General features: G+C 43.0%; 2 protein-coding genes across 9 annotated transcripts in view; one reads left to right on the forward strand and one right to left on the reverse strand.

The window, feature by feature from the left end:
• Positions 1-22372, reverse strand: part of ARHGAP19 (Rho GTPase activating protein 19) — a 106152-nt gene extending 83780 nt beyond the window's left edge. For 6 of the 8 annotated variants that reach the window (XM_054522720.2, XM_054522717.2, XM_054522718.1 and 3 more), the window contains exons 1-3: positions 22276-22372; positions 1337-1602; positions 298-378 (exon numbers count right to left, since the gene is read on the reverse strand). In XM_054522720.2, the coding sequence (XP_054378695.1) occupies positions 298-378; positions 1337-1602; positions 22276-22331 (403 nt within the window). In that variant the 5' untranslated portion in view covers positions 22332-22372. Of the gene's footprint in view, positions 1-297; positions 379-1336; positions 1603-6101; positions 6291-22275 lie in introns of those variants that run through there. The other 2 variants (XM_054522721.2, XM_063727386.1) reach the window with 1 other exon arrangement.
• On the forward strand, positions 9322-10753 carry LOC100936439 (large ribosomal subunit protein uL13-like). Its single transcript, XM_054522723.2, has one exon. It carries the CDS (start codon positions 9415-9417, stop codon positions 10081-10083), a length of 669 nt encoding a protein of 222 aa, XP_054378698.2. The 5' UTR covers positions 9322-9414; the 3' UTR covers positions 10084-10753.
• Positions 22373-22713: the final 341 nt, after the last annotated feature.

Genomic DNA, 22713 nt, shown 5'->3' on the forward strand with positions numbered 1-22713 from the left:
AATGCAACAATTCTTTAGGGACAATGTATTTTTCCAGAAGTGTCTCTCTGAGGCAAGAGGTAAATGTGACTTCATAGACACGGTCTAATTTATATACACTTTGAGAGTATAAAACAAATGAATATATGAGATGAAGTTTAAAAGGAAATATATTTAAAAACATGCCACCCGAAATTAACACTGGTTAGTTCCTTTGTTGATGGTTAATTGGCACCTACTAACTCAAGGCAGTTAGCTCTCAACAGAAAACAGAATTTTTCATTAAACAAAGAATGATAAAATTTCAAGTAGTCTTACTTTTGTGTAGATACTCAATCAGTTGGTATATCTGGGCAATGCCTTCCTCCGTCAGTGGAGACCCAAATATCACTCCTTTTTCTGAAAAACCATATGATATGACAGGGCTATATTTCACACAAATAGTACAAAATCATCATACCTAAAACCACTCAAGCATCCTATTTTACAATTCAGCAAGCGTTTTCACATGGTCAGTAAACAAAAACCTTAGAACTGGAAGTGCACCAGAAAACGCAAGCAGGACAACTCTCAATCAGCTCTCTCTAAGTTCAATATTAGACTGTAGGTTCCCTGAAGGGAAAGACCATCTTCTTATTTAAGTAAGAAGTATATATCTAGTAAGTAAGAAGGAGATATCTAGCATGTTAGTATTTAATTTAACAAACAAACAGAAGGCCAGGCATGGTGGCTCACACCTGTAATCCCAGCGCTTTGGGAGGCTGAGGTGGGAGGACTGCTTGAGGCCAGGAGTTTGAGACCAGCCTGGGCAACATAGTGAGACCCCATCTCTACAAAAAATAGAAAACAGTCAGGCATGGTGTCATGCACCTGTAGTCCCAGCTAGTGGTAGGCTGAGACAGAAGGATAGTTTGAGCCCAGGAATTCAAGGCTGTAGTGAGCTATGATGACACCACTGCACTCCAGCATCAGCAACAGAGTGAGACCCCATCCCTTAAAAAAAAGAAAATTCAAGCATTCTGTTCTATAGTCTCTAGCTATGTAACTTTGGTTTTTAAAGATTATTTTCACATATTAATAGGGCATGAAAATCAAGACGCCCCTGATAACTACCTAAGTTAATCATGTCATCTCTCAGGGACTAAAAATATTTGCTTTAGTTTAATTATTTATTTATCTAGACAGTTTTTATAGTTTGTATTACTATTACTTAAGGTGTTACTACTTATAAAAACTGAAAAAATGGCCAAAAAAATGCTTTCAGTTAATAGCAACTCTTCAGTGAATGTGTAGATGTTGAGAGAGAAGCCCAGGGAGCAGCTAAGGCCTGCCCACCCTTCACAGACACATCTCCTACCCTTTCGCTTGAGAGACATGAGAGACCGGAAGAATCCTGATGCTGGGCCGGCCCCGCCAGGCAACTTAAGGTCCACTTCCCCCATCAGCTGAGCCAACTCGGTTCCAGGTAAATCGATGAGCCTTGTGATATTGCTGACCACCAACTCAGTGAAAACCTCAGGTTTCTCATGTCGGAGTTTCTCCACAAAAAAGTCAGGATTAAAGATAATGGGCTGACCTCGAAGGGAAGAATCATTGCAGATCACAAAACTGCAGATGGCATCACTGAAAAACACAGAAGAAAATATTTCGGGACATCATTTTTGTATGTTTCTTATGCACTACTCATTGGGTTATTTGGTCCTGACTCCACGCAAAGGCAGAGGTTTCCTTATAGTCAGCTTCCTTTAACTGAGCCAGATGCCCTTGAACACCGTTCCTTATAACCACAAAGCCTCACAGAAGGGAAGGCATTTACAGGTACATAAAACAGTAATTAATTCAGCTTTTCCCATGTCCACAAATAGGTTTTACTTTAAAATCCTTCAATTCTAGATGCCTCTGACCCATCCATCATCATCTAAGTCCAACCTCTGCTCAGAGAGGTTCTTCTCTCCAGGGCTCCTGATCTTAGCTGGTTCTCCACTCTTACATTACATCGGGCCATACTCCTGGCAAAGCTCCTTTGAATCTCAGAAATATTTTCTTCCCTGTTCTTTGTTTCCCAATGCCTACTATACCCCTGTATTAGTCCATTTTCATACTGCTATGAAGAAATACTCAAGACTGGGTAATTTATAAAGAAAAAGAGCTTTAATGGACTCACAGTTCCACATGACTGGGGAGGCCTCACAATCATGGCAGAAGGCGAAAGAGGAACAAAGGCACATCTTACATGGCAGCAGGCAAGAGAGTGTGTGCAGGGTAACTGCCCTTTATAAAACCATCAGATCTCATAAGACTTATTCACGTGGGGAAAAAACCACCTCATGATTCAATTACCTTCCACCGAGTTCCTCTCATGACATGTGGGGATTATGGGAGCTACAATTCAAAATGAGATTTGGGTGGGGACACAGTCAAACCATATCATTCTGCCCCAGCCCCTCCCAAATCTCACGTCCTCACATTTCAAAACCAATTATGCCTCCCCAACAGTCCCCCAAAGTCTTAACTTATTTCAGCATTAACTCGAAAGTCCACAGTCCAAAGTCTCATCTGGGACAAGCCAAGTCCCTTCTGCCTATGAGCCTGTAAAATCAAAAGCAAGTTAGTTACTTCCTAGGTACAATGAGGGTACAGGCATTGGGTAAATACACCCATTCCAAATGGGAGAAATTGGCCAAAACAAAGGGCTACAGGCCCCATGCAAGTCTGAAACCCAACAAGGCAGTAATTAAATCTTACAGCTCTGAAATAATCTCCTTTGACTCCACGTCTCACATCTAGGTCACGATGATGCAAGAGGTGGGTTCTCATGGTCTTGGGCAGCTCTGCCCCTGTGGCTTTGCTGGGTACATCCCCACTCCTGGTTGCTTTCAAGGCTGGCATTGAGTGTTTGCAGCTTTTCCACTGCAGTGCAAGCTGTCAGTGGATCTACAGTTCTGGGATCTGGAGGATGGTGGCCCTCTTCTCACAACCCCACTAGGCAGTGCCCCAGTGGGGACTCTGTATGGGGGCTCCCATCCCACATTTCTCTTCTTCTGAACTGCCCTAGCAGAGGTTCTCCATGAGGGCTCCATCCCTGCAGCACACCTCTGCCTTGAGGCATTTCCATACATCCTCTGAAATCTAGGCTGAGGTTCCCAAACCTCAATTCTTGACTTCTGTGCACCCACAGGCCCAAAATCACATGTAAGCTGCCAAGGCTTGGAGCTTGCACCCTGTGAAGCAATAGCCTGAGCTGTACACTGGCCCCTTTTAGCCATAGCTGGGACCCAGGGCACCAACTCCAGGGACTGCGCAAAGCAGCAAGGCCCTGGGCCCAGCCCACAATATCATTTTTCCTTGTAGGCCTCCAGGCCTGTGATGGGAGGTGCTGCTACAAAGGTCTCTGGCATGCCCTGGAGACATTTTCCCCATTGTCTTGGAAATTAGCATTTGGCTCCTCCTTATCTATGCAAATTTCTGCTGTCAGCTTGAATTTCTCTGCAGAAAATGAGTCTTTCTTTTCTACTGCAAATTTTTCAAACTTTTATGCTCTGCTTCCTCTTGAACACTTTGCCACTTAGAAATTTCTTCCACCTAAATCATCTCTCTCAAGTTCAAAGTTCCACAGATCTCTAGGGCAGGGGCAAAATGCCACCAGTCTCTTTGCATAGCAAGAGTGACCTTTATTAAGTTTCCAACAAGTTCCTCATCTCCATCTGAGACCACCTCAGTCTGGACTTCACTGTCCATATCACTATCAGCATTTTGGTCAAAGCTATTCAACAAGTCTCTAGGAAGTTCAAAACTTTCCCACATCTTCCTGTATTCTGAGCCCTACATAATCTCTAGGAAGTTCCAAACTTTCCCACATTTCCCTGTCTTCTGAGTCCTCTAAACTGTTCCAACCTCTGCCTGTTACTCAGTTCAAAAGTCGCTTCCACATTTTCAGGTATCCTTACAGTAGTACCCAACTCTACTGGTACCAATTTACTGTATTAGTCTGTTCTCACGCTGTTAATAAAGACATACCAGAGACTTGGTAATTTACAAAGGAAAGAGAGGTTTAATGGACTCACAGTTCCACATGGCTAGGGAGGCCTCACAATCATGGTGGAAGGTGAAGGGGGAACAAAGGTATGTCTTACATGGCAGCAGGCAAGAGAGCGTGTGCAGGGGAACTGCCCTTTATAAAAACATCAGCTCTTGTGAGACTTATTCACTGTCAAGAGAACAGCACAGGAAAAACCCACCCCCATGATTCAATTACCTCCCACTGGGCTCCTCCCACAACCGTGGGGATTATGGGAGCTAGAATTCAAGAAGAGATTTGTGTGGGGACATAGCCAAACCATATCAACCCCTTTTTACTTCTAATATGTTGTTATATTTAAGAACTGTATAATTGAAAACTCTTAGAGCAGACACATAGTTTGTATCCATTAACAATAAATTCTAATGGCTTGTTCTAATCTTTATTATATAAACAGTCATCTATTATACAACCAACAAATGGTCATAACACAAGCTAGAAAGGACAAGTTATCATATCTCAGTCAGGCAGAACTGAAATTCACCTGACTCATACAAATATACCCACAGTAAAAGCAATCACAACTTAAAAGTGGTCCATTATACCCTAGGTACCAAAGCCCTGTTCCAGGAAAAATGATGGCACTTCTAAATATTAAATATAACTAATCTACAAAGAACATTGTCAATACTACATGGATAATTGTTAGTAACAGTATAGTGAAAACAAGGCATGGGTAAACTTCAAAATTCGTCTCTATTTCCTTGAAAAATTATTACATGATTTAATCAATGGCCCACATCTTCAGTTGGTGGCTAGGAGATTCCTTCTTTTCTCTGAAATGACAATGTATTATCAGAAATAGCATAAAAATTAAAAACTAGGAATGTATGTCCTCAAGCCAAGAAGTAACTAAAAAAACTAGAATTTAAAATGCTTCTCTCTTCAACCTTTTTACACACTAGGTTATTTTTCCTGTTCAAATGCCAATGATGATAAATAAAACCAATTAGAATTAGAAGCAACTTCATCTTAAATCATTGACAAGAGCCTCTTTTTTTTAACATCAGCTTATTTCAGTCAAGAAGCAAGGGTCAATATAAGACTATTGTTTATAATCACTGCCAATGAGAAATTACTACCCTATCAGGAGGGCCAGAAAAATCATAAAATGTGTAGCACCAAAAAGAGTCTTATAATTTATTGAGTCTAAACTAATCATTTTCTGGAATTCACATCCCTTTTAATTCTCAATAACTGATTCAGATCAAATTAGCATTAACATAAAAATGTGTATCAATAGCAACCATTATATTCCTGAAACAGAAACACATACATACCTAAAACTTACAGACTTTTATTAATGTCCAGAGCAAAACTCAGGATTCTAACACTTTCAACACAGTTGACCCTTCCAGCACTAAACTGGATCAAATATTGTACACAAGTGAGAAAGAAACTAGAAGCAACATGTATCGTTTTCCAATAGAATCCTTCCTACTTGGCCATCATCCCCAAAACTACTCCCTCCTAAACAGCACAAACAGGTAGAAGAATAAACAGGTTCAAGACTGCTCCTACTATTTATAAGGAATACAAGAAAAAAAAAGATACCTTGGATCTCCTAACACATAAGTAACATGTAAACAATCTCAGTTTCTTTTCCCCTCTGTTTTTTCTCCCCTTTCTTCCCATGTTCATTCTTTCTTGTTATGTCACACTTTAATTTCCTTAAGCTAGTTCTTTTCTTTTCCCCTACTTTTCTTTTCTCGCTTTTTCTGTGTGGACCATCTGGTAAAACAATATCTAAGAGATGGAAATAGTTAAAAGAGAAATCAAATGGAAGGTGAAAGATGGAAAAGAGTTACAGCAGGTTATTTTTCTTAAAGTTATTCCCATATCACAAAGCCCACTAATCCCTTTCCAAAGAATACACAATACCACAATATAAAGCTAAAAATATCAAGAAACATATTTAAGAACTAAGAAATTTATAGGACTAAAGAAAAAACTACTATATTTAAGCAAAAACAACTTTCTACTCTACAATATTGTAAAACAAACTAAATATACTAAAGTTCAAGAAAATAAATACATTTCTTACATAAGTGCTGAAAGCTTCTGATGAGGCATTGGTAAATCGAAGAGACAGGAAGAGAGCTTTCCCCTTGTTTGTTGTCACAAAGAAACTCTCCTTTCCCTGCCCCAGCACAGCCTACGCAAATTCCAGACATGTTAGAGGATACAAGGGCACATTATGGGGCCTGAAAGGCAGTACTTAGGACTCTGAGCACTCATCTGCAAGTAGGAAAATAGAGATAAAAAACTAGACCAGTTAATTAACTGTATTTGCCAATGCATAGAAGAAGCTCAAAAGCAGACTCCCATCACCACTTAAGTTATACTAGATGAAACAGTTACAAATGTAAAAGCATAGAACAGGTAGTTTTACAATATGGGGGAGGGGTGATCCCTACCTCACATCACAGACAAAAAATAAATTCCAAACAAAGTAAAGATCTAAATATGAAAAGCCAAATTTAAAAACATTAAAAAACAATATAGAATAAATTAATGCAACAGAGGAAGAGTTTCTCAAACAAGACATAAAAAGCACAATCCCCAAAGAATCATAAATTTAACTACATTAAATTTTTCTGTATAACAAATGACATTACACACTAAATTTCTTAAAAATGAAGTCACAATGCCTCTAAAGAGAAATGGATAAAAGGGGAAGAAGAGTGGGAGAGAAAGTTTTCACTGTATGCTCTTTTGTATTTTCTAGATTTTATATTCATTTGAACATACTAGCCATTCATAATAAATAAATAAATAAATAGATAAATAAATCTAAAACTTTAAAAGTAATAATACAAGACAAGCCACAGACTGAAAAAAAGATGTTTGCTATGCATATAACCAAGGATCAGTATTCAGAATTTATCAGTAAGCCTAAAAATTAATAAGGAAAAGATACTTGACTCAACAGAAAATTAGTCAAATGACACGCTCAGTAATGCAGAGGAGGGGACCTAATGACTAATAAACATAAAAAGAATCTCAACTTCACAAGTTATCAGAATAAAGCAAATTTAAAAATAGTATCTTTCCCTACTCATCACTTAGCAAAATCAAATTCAGGTGGTATATTTTTATTCTCAGTTTGCTATGTTATTTATTTATTTATTTATTTTAGATGGAGTCTCACTCTTGTCACCCAGACTGGAGTGCAATGGCACAATCTTGGCTCACTGCAGCCTCTGCCTTCCAGAGGAGATATATATATATTTATTTATATATTTACTTATTTATTTAAAATTGTGTATTGGTGTTTAATTTTATCAAATACTTATCAAAAATTTTTTGTGCCTCTATTGATGATCATATAATTTTTCTCCTTTATGGTAAATAATACAGATTTTCTATTGTTAAACCAACCTTGCATTTCTCAAATAACTCCTTTGTTATAATGTATTATCATTTTTACATGTTGCTGAATTTGGTTTGCTAATAGTCTAGATTTCTCATTCATTCATAAGTGAGATTGGTCTTGAATTTCTTGTAATGTCTTCATTAGGTTTTATATCAAGGTTGTTCTAGCCTTATACACTTAGATGGGAAATGTCTTTTTTTTTTTTTTTTTCAGAGTCTCACTCTGTCGCCCAAACTGGAGTGCATTGCAGTGGCACGATCTCAGCTAACTGCAACCTCCACCTCCCAGGTTCAAGCAATTCTCCTGCCTCAGCCTCCTGAGTAGATGGGACTAGGCACACGCCACCCCACCCATCTAATTTTTTTGTATTTTAGTAGAGACGGGATTTCATCGTGTTGCCCAGGCTGGTCTCCAACTCCTGAGCTCAGGCAATCTGCCCGCCTCGGCCTCCCACAAGCATGAGCCACCGCGCCCGGCCAATATGTCTTATTTTTCTATTTTCTGAAAAAATTTATGTGAGATTAGTGTTATTTCTTCTTTAAATACGTGACAGAATTGGCAGATGAAGCCATCTGAACTTAGAATTTTCTTTGTGAAAAAGTTTTTCATTAGACATTCCACTTATTTTGTGCTATGGGACTACTCACATTTTCCTTTACTTCTTGTGTTAATTTTGTTAAGTTGTAGATTTCAAGGAATTTGTCTATTTCATATAAACCTGCAAACTTTATTGGTGTAAATTTGTATATAATATCCTCTTATCTTTTTTAATGTCTCTACGTTCCATAGTAATGTCCTCCTCTTTGTTCCTCTTATTGGTAATTTTTTTTCAATGTAATTAGCTTTGTCAAGGTTCCAACTTCTAGCTTTGTTGAACCTCTCTATTGTATATGTTTGTTGTTTTTTTTTTTTTGAGATGGAGTCTCGCTCTGTCGCCCAGGCTGGAGTGCAGTGGCACGATCTCGGCTCACTGCAAGCTCTGCCTCCTGGGTTCACGCCATTCTCCTGCCTCAGCCTCCCAAGTAGCTGGGACTACAGGTGTCGGCCACCACGCCCGGCTAATTTTTTGTATTTTTAGTGGAGACAGGGTTTCACCATGTTAGCCAGGATGGTCTCGATCTCCTGACCTTGTGATCTGCCCACCTTGGCCTCCCAAAGTGCTGGGATTACAGGCGTGAGCCACCGCACCCAGCCTGTTTGTTGTTTATTTCATTAGTTTCTTTTTTTTTCTCTGAGATGAAGTCTTGCTCTGTCTTCCAGGCCGGAGTGCAATGGCACAGTCTTGGCTCACTGCAACCTCCACCTCCCGGATTCAAGCAATTCTCATGCCTCAGCCTCCCCAGTAGCTGGAATTACAGGCACACACCACCACACCCAGCTAATTTTTGTATTTTTAGTAAAGGCAGGGTTTTATCATGTTGGCCAGACTGGTCTCAAACTCCTGACCTCAGGTGATCCACCCACCTCAGCCTCCCAAAATGCTGGAATTATAGGCATGAGCCACCACACCCAGCCTATTTCATTAATTTCTGCTTTTTTTTTTTTTTTTTTTTTTGAGACAGAGACTCACTCTGTCGCCCAGGCTGGAGTACAGTGGCACTATCCTGGCTCACTGCAACTTCTGCCTCCTTGGTTCAAGCAATTCTCATGCCTCAGACTCCTGAGTAGTTAGGATTACAGGTGAGTGCCATCATGCCCGGCTAATTTCTGTATTTTTAGTAGAGACAGGTTTTCACCATGTTGAGCAGGCTGGTCTCGAACTCCTGGGCTCAAGCAATCCACCCACCTCAGCCTCTCAAAGTGCTGGGATTACAGGCATGAGCCACCACACCCGACCCACAACATTATTTTCTAAACAGCCAAAACTGAAAAAGCAAAATGTCCAGCAGAATTTTAATGGCTTTATTTGCAATGGAATATTACACAGTAATGAAAATGGACAGACTCTAGCTATATGTACAATCATAGCTAAATCTCACAAATGAAAAGCAAAAGAACCTTTCCCAAGCGGCTGCCGAAGATGGCGGAGGTGCAGGTCCTGGTGCTTGATGGTCGAGGCCATCTCCTGGGCCTCCTGGCGGCCATCGTGGCTAAACAGGTACTGCTGGGCCGGAAGGTGGTGGTCGTACGCTGCGAAGGCATCAACATTTCTGGCAATTTCTACAGAAACAAGTTGAAGTACCTGGCTTTCCTCCGCAAGCGGATGAACACCAACCCTTCCCGAGGCCCCTACCACCTCCGGGCCCCCAGCTGCATCTTCTGGCTGACCGTGCGAGGTATGCTGCCCCACAAGACCAAGCGAGGCCAGGCCGCTCTGGACCCTCTCAAGGTGTTCGAGGGCATCCCACCACCCTACCACAAGAAAAAGCGGATGGTGGTTCCTGCTGCCCTCAAGGTTGTGCGTCTGAAGCCTACAAGAAAGTTTGCCTATCTGGGGCGCCTGGCTCATGAGGTTGGCTGGAAGTACCAGGCAGTGACAGCCACCCTGGAGGAGAAGAGGAAAGAGAAAGCCAATATCCACTACCAGAAGAAGAAACAGCTCATGAGGCTACGGAAACAGGCCGAGAAGAACGTGGAGAAGAAAACTGACAAATACACAGACGTCCTCAAGACCCACGACTCCTGGTCTGAGCCCAATAAAGACTGTTAATTCCTAAAAAAAAAAAAACAAAGAAAAGCAAAAGAATCCACACATACACACACACACACACACACACAACTACATACTATATGATGACATTTGTATCAAATTTTAAAAATAAATGAAACTAGTATTTAGAGATACTTGCTTAAATGGTAAACTGTAAAGAGAAGCAGAAATGTATTTACCATAATATTCAGGATAATGGTTACCTTTTGTGGACAGTGATTAAGAGGCATGAAGGCATGAAAGAGTTCCTGAGGCCAGGTGCGGTGGCTCATGCCTATAATCCCAGCACTTTGGGAGGCCAAAGTGGGTGGATCACAAGGTCAGGAGTTCGAGACCAGCCTGGCCAACATGATGAAACCCCGTCTCTACTAAAAAATACAAAAATTAGCTGGGCATGGTGGCGGGCGCCTGTAATCCCAGCTACGTGGGAGGCTGAGGCAGGAGAACTGCTTGAACCCGGGAGGTGGAGGTTGCAGTGAGCTGAGATTGCGCCACTGTACTCTAGCCTGGGCAACAGAGCAAGACTCCATCTTAAAAAAAAAAAAAAAGTTCCTGAAGTGCTAATAATGTTCTTGTGGATAAATCACTGAGCTGTGGGAAAAGGGGAGCATTTGAAGCAAATATGGCAAAATGTTAAGATTTGCTACAGCTGGGTAATGGGAAGAATACTGATTATATTATTCTATAAACTTGTATGTATAATTGACGTTTCATGACAAATTTTTTTTAAAGAAATCAAGTAGTTTTGGCTTAAATCTCACTTCAATTTGATACAAATATTATAGAAAATCAAAGTATATACTGAAGACTAATTTCCTCATCATAAAAGTTTTTACGCTCTCCCTCTCCAGATTCCCTGTCCCTCTCCCTCTCTGGATTCCCTCTCTCTCTACCTCTCCAGATTCCCTGTCCCTCTCCCTCTCCGGATTCCCTCTCCCTCTCTGGATTCCCTCTGTTGCCGAGCCTGGACCGTACTGCCCTGATCTCAACTCGCTGCAACCTCCCTGCCTCGGGCTCCCATGATTCTCCTGCCTCGGCCTGCCGAGTGCCTGGGATCGCAGGCACGCACCGCCACGCCTGACTGGTTTTTGTATTTTTGGTGGAGATGGGGTTTCGCCATGTTGACCGGGCTGGTCTCCAGCTCCTGACCTCGAGTGATCTGCCAGCCTCGGCCTCCCGAGGTGCTGGGACTGCAGACGGAGTCTCGCTCACTTAATGCTCAATGTTGCCCAGGCTGGAGTGCAGTGGCGTGATCTCGGCTCACTACAACCTCCACCTCCCAGTCGCCTGCCTTGGCCTCCCAAAGTGCTAAAATTACAGCCTCTGCCCCGCCGCCACCCCGTCGAGGAAGTGAGGAGCGCCTCTGCCTGGCAGCCGCCCCATCTGGGAAGTGAGGAGCGTCCCTGCCCGGCCGCCCCGTCTGGGAAGTGGGGAGCGCCTCTGCCTGACCGCCCCGTCTGGGAGGCGAGGAGCGCCTATGCCCGGCTGCCCATCGTCTGGGAGGTGAGGAGCGCCTCTGCCCGGCCGCCCCGTCTGGGAAGTGAGGAGCGCCTCTGCCCGGCCGCCCCGTCTAGGAAGTGAGCACCTCTGCCTGGCCGCCCCGTCTGGGAGGTGAGGAGCGTCACTGCCCGGCCACCACGTCTGGGAAGTGAGGAGCACCTCTGCCCGGCCGCCCATCGTCTGGGAAGTGAGGAGCGCCTCTGCCCAGCCGCCCCTCATCTGGGATCTGAGGAGCGCCTCTGCCCGGCCACCCCGTCTGGGAAGTGAGGAGTACCTCTGCCCGGCCGCCCCATCTGGGATGTGTACCCAACAGCTCTGAAGAGACAGCGACCATCAAGAACGGGCCATGATGATGATGGCGGTTTTGTCAAAAAGAAAAGGGGGAAATGTGGGGAAAAGAAAGAGAGATCAGATTGTTACTGTGTCTGTGCAGAAAGAAGTAGACATAGGAGACTCCATTTTGTTCTGTACTATGGAAAAATTCTTCTGCCTTAGGACGCTGTTAATCTATAACCTTACCCCCAACCCCGTGCTCTCTGAAACATGTGCTGTGTCAACTCAGGGTTAAATGGATTAAGGGCGGTGCAAGATGTGCTTTGTTAAACAGATGCTTGAAGGCAGCATGCTGGTTAAGAGTCATCACCACTCCCTAATCTCAAGTACCCAGGGACACAAACACTGTGGAAGGCCGCAGGGACCTCTGCCTAGGAAAACCAGAGACCTTTGTTCACGTGTTTATCTGCTGACCTTCTCTCCACTATTATCCTATGACCCTGCCACATCCCCCTCTCCGAGAAACACCCAAGAATGATCAATAAATACTTAAAAAAAAAAAAAAAAAAGTTTTTACATAGATGGCCAGAACCAGGAAAATTAGTAGCTAGATATGTAGGCATACAGAAATAACAAGGGCTCTGGGCAACTATCCCAAAGAATGATAGACCCCTCAAAAAAGAACAATTTCGGGGAGGTGGCCTGCAGGAGACAGAGGGATTGACAGGATGTTGTGTGTAGCAGCTTTCCTCTGGATACCAATGCTGAGGACACCACATCAGGGTTCTCCTGCCCACTGCTGTGGGTCGCCACCTCCAAGGTAACCCCAATGCCAGTGACATCCTTCCCATCAGTCACCACTCCAGCACCAGAAACCTATGAAGGCTGCAACAGCTGTGTTTCCTGTTTTAAAGCACTGTTAATAATACCTGCTTTTGGATAGAATGTAAAGAAGATGAGAGCTACCGTTCACATAATTCAACAGTTAGAGACTGTGGTGTGGTGAATAGGACAGACTTCTGTTCTGTGCCAACTGCCACTCTGGTGCCAGTCAATTCCACAGTGACACATAGATCCAGTGTTTCACACTCAGTGAATCTGAGCAGATTTGCTGAGGCTTTGTATGTTGAGTTCACAATGACTTTTTATGGATTTTGTGGAAATCTTGGGAAACACAGAAGCCTAAAGGAAATTACAATTCCCATTTTCCAGAGTTAAAACCACAACTCTGCCTTTCTCTTCTACAACTTCCACCACAGTTACTACATCAGGTACAACAAATACCACTGTTCTTGCCTTCGGTGTACAGCTATAATTTTCTTTCTTTATAAATTCTACACATCTAAGAAACAAACTTATACTCTGTAAGCAGACCCATTACACTGATAAGGACTGGAGATTCATTCACCTAACTCACTGAAACCAAAATACTATCTTTCAAGATGTCCCACATGGAAGACGCTATTCCAGGATCTTTCGATTTCCAAAAGATGCATAGAAGCTATTTGAGAGCATCATCCCTGAAGGAAAAATCAGTTAAATCATTTTGTTCAACAGGAAAATTTTAAATATTCTGCACGAATCCTTGTGGCAGTCTTATTTTAAATGGTTGCTGCTTTGGGATTATGTTTCTTTTTTTCTTGACATGCCAAATGTAACTTTCTGTAAGTGACAGAAAATGCTGTCTTGTGCAGACAATGTCAGGACTCTTAGCAGTTTAGTCACTTTAAAGCCTGAAAGCTGCATTATTTTCATCCTAACTCAAGATATAACTCAGTGAACAGAATTTAGAAGAGTGTGCCAAATGAGTATCAATCAGGTGGATTGTGGCCTATCATGTCAAAGTGGCATAAATTTATCAATCTAGTAATACTAAAAAAATAATAATTTGTATAACCTACTTATAGTATACAATTACCACTTTTACCACTAGATGGAACCCTACATGTAAGGTGATATGCTCAGTGAAAGGACTGGAAACAATCCACAGCTGAAAAATCAATTACAGAAAAATGAAATGCAAGTGCTTCTGAGGCATGTTGAAGCCATGAATCTGCAAAATTCAAGGCAGTTAAAAAAAAAAAAAACTGCATCCTGCAGATGTATCTTTTGGCTGACTATACCAAAACTGCATACCCACAAAACTAAATGTTTCCTCCCTGGTGAACTGCCTAACTTGATTTGTTTTCCAAGAACCACAACCTTGGCAAGATTTATCAAAATATGAACTATATTTAAAGTTGTCTAAATCTGATTTACCACCCTGAGAGAAGAATGCACTCTCTCATACTGCTTTTTCAACTCTAAAAGGCTCTGAAACACAGCTTTAAATGTGTCACTTTGTTGGAAAGCTGTTAGATAAGAAATACAACTATCAAAGAAAAGACTGTATTCTTCCCTCTTTCTACATATCAAATTTAAGCCAGTATCATGAAAGTTGTACATAAAAAGAGAAGAGAAAACTAAACAGGCCCTATATGTCCAAGCTGGTGGTGCTTTTTAATACCAGAGACAGTTCAACATTAATAAATAGTACCACAATTCAGGGAACGATATCCAATTTCTTAGATAAAATTTTTGAAACATTTATACCCTAAGGTCTGCCCTTAAGAGTAGCTGTGCAATGTTTTATAGTATGGACTACAAAATTATCTCTAAGACTCCAAAAGTCTGCAAATATATCCCCTGCAAAAAAAATCCCCTATATTTGATCTCAACCTGAACAAATTTCTTGCTTGCTTGCTTTTGTGTGTGTTTTTGTTTTTGTTTGTTTGTTTGTTTGAGACTGGGTCTTCCCTTGTTGCCCAGGCTAGAGTTCAATGGCGCAATCATGACTCACTGTAGCCTCAATTGCCTGAGCTCAAACAATTCCCCCACCTCGTCCTCCCAAGTAGCTGGGACCACAGACATGCACCACCACACCTGGCTAATTTTTATTATTATTATTTGTAGACACAAGTCTTTCTACGTTGCCCAGGTCTCAAATTCCTGGGCCCAAGTGATCCTCGTACCTCGGCCTCCCAAAGTGCTGGGATCACAGGCATGAGCCACCACGCCCAGCCCAAATTTCAAACTAATAATACGACTTAACCAAAATTAAATTGGCAAACTATTCTGAGATGAAAAAACTTGATTGCCTACCTTCTTAACCTAAACATTTTTGGAATCCTAATCTAAGATTCTGCCCTATGGAATGACAATGTAATATTCTCAGTCAAGAATGATGAGTATCAAAAATGCCAATTTACTGACTTATTTATTTGCTTGGTAATTTTTATCTTTTTGGGTGTCATATGAATAAGCATTAATTATGCTGCTGACACCTTCCTTAATTTTTCTCCCTCACGCTAGTGTACAATGGGAAGAAAGTTATTTGTATTAAGAAAGTAACATCAGGCTGGGTGCAGTGGTTCACATCTGTGATCCCAGCACTTTAGGAGGCCGAGGTGGGCAGATCATTTGAGGTCAGGAGTTCAAGACCAGCCTAGCCAACATAGTGAAACCCTATCTCTACTAAAAATACAAAAGAATTAGCTGGGTGTGGTGGGATTACAGGTGTGAGCCATCGCACCAGGCTATTACTATGTAGTTTCTATGGCCTAGCTGAACTTAGTTTATATCAGGTAACAGTAGCAAAACATCAGCACAAAATAAATAGGCTCCAGCATCTGTAGAAACAACCCATCCTAAAAGATGGTTAATAAAAGTGTAGGTGAGAGTGTTTACAGAAGGTGACCAGAGGGCATCTTCGGGAGGCTGAGGTGGGTGGATCATGAGGTCAAGAGTTCGAGACCAACCTGGCCAACATAGTGATACCCCGTCTTTACTAAAAATACAAAAATTAGCCAGCACAGTGGCTCATGCCTGTAGTCCCAGCTACTCGGGAGGCTGAGGCAGGAGAATTGCTTGAACCCAGGAGGCCGAGGCTGCAGCGAGCTGAGATCATGCCACTGCACTCCAGCCTGGGCAACAGAGTGAGACTCTGTCTCAAAAAAAAAAAAAAAAAATTGTATTTCAATCACTCTTTTGCTATACTGTTTCCAACCAGAAATGATGCACTTATTGGGAGGAAACTGGGAAACCAAGATAGAAATCAGATCTTGGATGGATCATATTTTAGATAAGAGACATTAAAGTTTAAGACTCAGAAGGAAGCAGCCATGGTGGCTCACACCTGTAATCCCAGCACTTTGGGGTGCCAAGGTGGGAGGAGTACATGAGCCCAAGAGTTTGAGACCACCTGGACAACAGAGTGAAACTTCATCTCTATTGAAAAAACAAACAAACAAACAAACAAAACTGTCTCAATATTAATAATGGTTGTATCTATCTGGTAAATTGGAGTGGCTAGTTTACCTTTTTTCTACATATTTTTCTTTCCTTTTTTTTCTTTTTTTTAGAGACAGGGTCTCACTCTGGCATCCAGGCTGGAGCACAGTGGTGTCATCATAGCTCACTGCAGCCTTAAGCTCCTGGGTTCAAGCAATCTTCCCACCTCAGCCTCCCCAGTAGCTGGGACTACAGGTGCGCACCACCACACCTGGCTTTTTTCTCATATTTTTATTTGTATTTTTTGCTTTTTGTTTTTGAGACATTGTCTCACTCTGTTGCCCAAGCTGGAGTATAGTGGTGCAATCTCGGCTCACTGCAACTTCCGCCTCCCAGGTTCAAGCGATTCTCCTGCCTCAGCCTCTTGAGTAGCTAGGATTACAGATGTGCGACACCATGCCCGGCTAATTTTTGTCTTTTTAGTAGAGACAGGGTTTCACCATGTTGGCCAGGCTGGTCTTCAACTACTGACCTCAAGTGTTCTGCCCACCTTGGCCTCCCAAAGTGCTGGGATTACAGGCGTGAGACACTGAGACCAGCCCCCCTTTTTTTCTACATATTTTTCTAGCCTTCTGTAGTAAATATTATATAAGTTTATTTCATAGTGGGGAAAGAGGGGAAAAAGTATATACTGGGAGTTTTTTGAGGCAGGGTCTTGTTCTGTTGCCCATGCTAGAATGGCGGCATAATCACGGCTCACTGCATCCTTGACCTCCCAGGCTCAAGAAATCCTCCTGCCTCAGCCTTCCTAGTAGCTGAGACCACAGGCATGTGCCACCACGCCTGGCTAATTATTTTTATTTTTAGTAGAGACAATGTCTTGCTAGGTTGCCCAGGCTGGTCTCAAACTCTTGGGCTCAAGTGATCCTACCACCTCAGCCTCCCAAAGTGGTAGGATTACAGGTGTGAGCCACCACTCTTAGCCAAACTATATACTCTTAACAAGAAAGAAAGAAAAAAAAAAGTATATACTTTTTTTTTTTTTTTCTGTGAGACTGAGTCTCACTCTGTCGCCCAGGCTGGAGTGCAATGGTATGATCTCAGCTCACCACAACCTCCGCCTCCTGGGTTCAAGCGATTCTCCTACCTCAGCCTCCCAAGTAGCTGCGATTACAGGCGCACGCCACTGCACCCAGCTAATTTTTTGTATTTTTAGTAGAGACGGGGTTTCACCATGCTGGCCAGGCTGGTCTTAAACTCCTGACCTCAGGTGATCCACCCACCTCCGCCTCCCAAAGTGCTGGGATTACAGGCATGAGACACTGTGCAAGGCCGAAAGCATATACTCTTAAAACTTCAATGGATTTGTAGGTTGTAGATATTCCATATAAAAAATGGCTGGACACAGAAAGAACAACGCGAATGTAGTTAACATTAATTAACTATACACTTAATAGGTAAGATGATAAATTGTTATGTTTTTTAATACAATTTTTTTAAAACAAATTTATTTTTATTTATTTATTTTTTTTTTAACCACAGGGTCTCAGTCACCCAGGGCCAGAGTGTAGTGGTGGCATTCTAGCTTACTGCAGCCTCAAACTCTTGAGCTCAAGTGATCCTCCTGCTTCAGCCTCCCAAGTAGCTAGGACTGCGGGTATGTGCCTCCATACCTAGATAATTTTCTTTCTTTCTTTCTTTTTTTTTTTTGAGACAGAGTCTCTCTGTCGCCGAGGCTGGAGTATAGTGGCACAATCTCGGCTCACTGCAACCTCCAGCTCCCGGGTTCAAGAATTCTCATGCCTCAGCCTCCCTAGTAGCTGGGATTACAGGCACCCACCACACACCCAGCTAATTTTATATTTTTAGTAGAGACAGGGTTTCACCATGTTGGCCAGGCTGGTTTCGAACTCCTCACCTCAAGTGATCTGCCCACCTCGGCCTCCCAAAGTGCTGCGATTATAGGCGTGAGCCACCACGCTTGGCCTAAGCCAAATGTAATGTTTACACAAAAAGTGTACAGATTTCCTATATCACTCTTTATAATACTACCGACCCACTTGTTCTGACCAAAGTAAACTTGTGCAACAGTATCTGCTTTGCTTTATGCTGTGGTTTCATGCCACTTACCAGTTTATGCAGATTAATTTTAAAATTCTATTTTCTTCCTTCCCCTCCTTCCAAGACAGGCCTTATTTACAAATATGATCAAACTCTCTAAACCTGATCATTGATAAAATGTAAAATAAAACCAGATTCAAGAAAATCCCCTGAAGAAATCTACTCCTCATTACCCTTCAGATAGAATTTAACAGCACAAATACAAAACTAGATTCAGATATTTAAACCAGGTTTTCTCACTTAACTTGTGCATGTAAGAACAGACAAGTCTTCCTGGGATCAATAAAGGTTTAAACATTTTTCTCAAAGGAACACATTACTGTCTTATTACAGAAAAAGCAATTTAATGAAAAGGCTCAGGCCAGGCACGGTGGCTCACGCCTGTAATCCCAACACTTTGGGAGGCCAAGGCGGGTGGATCACCTGAGGTCAGGAGTTTAAGACCAGCCTGGCCAACATGATGAAACCCCGTCTCTACTAAAAATACAAAAATTAGCTGGACGTGGTAGCACATGCCTGTAGTCCCAGCTACTCAGGAGGCTAAGGCAGGAGAATTGTTTAAACCCAGAAGGCGGAGGTTGCAGTGAGCCATGATTGCACCACTGCACTCCAGCCTGTGCCACAGAGCGAGACTCCGTGTCAAAAAAACAAGGCTCAGAAGTCATGTTTACTAACCAATATTCCATACCTAAGGTATATGTAAATTAACAGGATATAGAACCATTTCCACATCTTTAGGCACCTCCCCTGTCCTCCAGAAACATTTCCAGGCATTCTACTGTCTGTTCCTAAGCTGGCTCTTCATGTATTAATAGTTAGCACTTTCTTCTTAGTCTCTTTTTAATTAAAAAATACTAAGCTGTGTGTATTTCCCTGTTGCCAATTATGAGGAGAAGTAGCTTTATTTCATTTCCTGCTTTTGCCTTTTCTCTTTGACCCTTAAAGGTCTCTATTATGTTTATACTATTATTGGTAAAGTGGATAGTTTTTTTTCTGTTTTTGTTGTTGTTTTGTTGTTGTTTTGTTTGTACAGGGTCTCACTCTATCACCCAGGCTACAGTGCAATGGCAGGATGATGGCTGTTTGCAGCCTCCACCTCCCGAGCTCAAGTGATCCTCCCACCTTAGCCTCCCAAGTAGCTGGGACCACAGGCGTGCATCACCACACCTGGCTATGTGTTTTTATTTTTTTATAGGATCTCCCTATATTGCCCAGGCTAGTCTCAAACTCCTGGCCTCAGGCGATCCTCCTGTCTCTGCCTCCCCCTCCCAAAATACTGGGATTACAGGCGTAAGCCACCATGCCTGGCAGTGGATATTTTCTATTTGTGATTCCCCTTTAGTATTGTCTGCTTAAGAGTAACTTGAAGGTATAAGAAATGAAATGTGTTAAATTTTAAAGGACCATTCTACTTAATAAAAACCAGAAATGGAAGGGAGGGGGTGTTCCTCATCAACAGGTCAAAAACATAACATGGGAATCTTTATAGGTAGAGCAATTTTTCCTTGTTTAAATCTTTGGCCAGGTGCAGTGGCTCACACCTATATTCCCAACACTTTGGGGGGCCAAGGCAAGAGGAATGCTTGAGCCCAGGAGTTTGAGGCCCACCTGGGCAACACAGGAGACTCAGTCTCTAGAATAAATTTTAAAAATTAGCCGAGTGTGGTGGCGCATGCCTGTAGTCCCAGCTACTTGAGAGGCTAAGGTGGAAGGACTGCTTGAGCCCAGGAGGTCGTGGCTATAGTAAGCCATCATCATGCCACTACACTCCAGCCTGGACCACAAAGTGAGATCCTGTCTCAAAAAAAAAATCATAATAAGTTTTTAAAAATAAATCTTTTGGCCGGGTGCAGTGGCTCATGCCTATAATCCCAGCACTTTGGGAGGCCAAGGCAGGCGGATCGCCTGAGGTCGGGAGTTCGAGACCAGCCTGACCAACATGGAGAAATCCTGTCTCTACTAAAAACACAAAATTAGCCAGGCATGGTGGCACATGCCTGTAATCCCAGCTACTCGGGACGCTGAGGCAGGAGAATCTCTTGAATCCAGGAGGTGGAGGTTGCAGTGAGCCAAGACTGTGCTACTGCATTCCAGCCAGGGCAACAAGAGCGAAATTCTGTCTCAAAAATAAATAAATAAATATTTTATTAAAAGAAGTTAAAGCATTTGTAATTATTAGGAGCAGTGTTAAAATAACGATGAAAAAACAAAAAGCTGGGCAGTTCTAAATGATCACATATTCTGCATTCAATATTTACATATGTATTCATCTGTGCAAATCAGACCATTTTTCCTCTTTATGGAATACAAGGGGCCACAGTATCAACAGAACATTAGAAAGATTAATCCCTGCAGCCGGGCATGGTGGCTCACGCCTGTAATCCCAGCACTTTGGGAGGCTGAGGCGGGTGGATCATGAGGTCACGAGATGGAGACCATCCTGGCCAACATGGTGAAACCCCGTCTCTACTAAAAATACACAAATTAGCTGAGCGTGGTGGCACGCGCCTGTAGTCCCAGCTACTTGGGAGGCTGAGGCAGGAGAATCGCTTGAATCCGGGGCACAGAGGTTGCAGTGAGCTGAGATCGTGCCACTACACTCCAGCCTGGTGACACAGCAAGACTCCATCTAAAATAAATAAATAAATAAATAAATAAGAAAGATTAATCCCTGCAGAGCAAGAAAGAATCTGTAAAGTATTTATCACCACGAGAAAATATTTCTCTTAGAAATGACAGACTATTATTCACTAATTATTGACCACCTACACAAAGCTAAGCACTGGGAATATGTGATAAATACATATGTGTGTCCTGCCCTCAAAATGCCTTACAGAAACCCCAAACTTCTCTTTTTTTTTTTTTTTTTTTTTTTGAGATGGAGTCTCACTCTTGCCCAGGCTGGAGTGCAGTGGTGTGATCTCAGCTAACTGCAACCTCTGCCTCCCGAGTTCAAGCGATTCTCCTGCCTCAGCCTCCCGAGTAGCTGAGACTACAGGCGTGTGCCACCACACCCGGCTCATTTTTGTATTTTTAGTAGAGACAGGATTTCACCATGTTGCCCAGACTGGTATTGAACTCCTGACCTCAGGTGATCCGCCCGCCTCGGCCTCCCAAAATGCTGGGATTACAGGTGTGAGCCACTGTGCCCAGCTGTATGCCTTACTTCTATAGTGTGTTTAGTGTGTCTTTCCCACTGGAGGGTAGGGACCATTTGGTTCTTGGTTGTATCCCTAATTTGAATTACACCAAAAACAAAATTGTAATCAATTAAGACAACTTAGGTCTCAAGGCTAAGGCAACACCACCTCGAAATTCTCTCCTGAAAACGCTAAATCTCGATGTGGCTGTTTAGGAAAGAACATCCTGTGGAAATAAAATCATGATGTCCTGGACTACAGGTCCCTCTCCCATCTGCTCCTTAGCTGTTCTAGGAAGAAGAAAATCTATTGCGTAGAGTTGTCATTATCGGCTAAGCTCAGTACTAGCTTTAAATGGATTGTCTTATTCAATCTTGACGCTTGGAAATAGACATCCTCATGTCCCTTTGCAGATGAAGAAACTAAAGTCCAGAGAGGTTTAAAAACTGGCCCAAGGACTCAACACCGTTTCTAATTGATACTCAAATCCTTGCTCGAACCTGAACGCACTAAGTGCCTCTAAGAAGATGTGAAGCGCTGTGTGTAACGGTGAGGAATTCGCTAACCAGCCCTGGACTTCCGTTTCCTCGCCATCAAGAGGTGTCTCGGCGCCAAAGCGATCAGCGCTGCCACCCCCAGCTGGACGTCTGCAGCCAGCGCAGCGGGAGGAGCCCCCTCGGGCACCGGCAAGACAGAGCGGGGGGCTTGGCTGGAGCCCAGCGCCCAGGCCCGACCCCCGCGCCTCAGCCCCCGCAGGCGCGACGATGAGAAACGCCGTGGGAGAAAGAAACAAAGCCCGAACCGTGCGTCTCCGTGACCCAAGGCAAAGGCGGCAGGACTACCAGCCCAAGGCCGCGTTTCCCAGGAAACTGGACCAAACTCAGCTCACCTCCGCCCGGATTCGCGGGCTAGCACCTCCCCTTCGCTCTGTGCCTCAGTCGCCATCTTCGTCAGCAAACGACTTTCACCGCCCCACCTTAGGTCCCGCCCCCACATATTTGGATTGGCTAATATGTTTTCACCTCTTCCGTGCGATTGGATGACTCGACCGCCCCTCCTCAACCTGAACCGTTTACTATATTATTGGTCTATTCAAATGACTAACCGTCATTGGTCGTTCCCGGCCCTGGCGGAAAAAAGGGAGAGGCGGGGAAGACGACCCAGCCCTGAGGCCTGCCGGGAGTTGTAGTTTCTCATTTTGATGAACCCTTCCGATACCACAGACCTTTAGGTTCAAGTCAGAAATCACCAGCCTATGCTCAAATTTTGTCCTGATATGTAAATCACGGAATTATAGAACTGTCGACTTTGAAAGTGACTCATCACT

This window comes from Pongo abelii, chromosome 8 (genome assembly GCF_028885655.2).
Source record: "Pongo abelii isolate AG06213 chromosome 8, NHGRI_mPonAbe1-v2.0_pri, whole genome shotgun sequence".
Classification (NCBI taxonomy): Eukaryota; Metazoa; Chordata; class Mammalia; order Primates; family Hominidae; genus Pongo; species Pongo abelii.

Bases quoted from the DNA above. Each gene is read 5' to 3' on its own strand.
- LOC100936439 (XM_054522723.2), top strand. From the start codon at position 9,415: ATGAAAAGCAAAAGAACCTTTCCCAAGCGGCTGCCGAAGATGGCGGAG.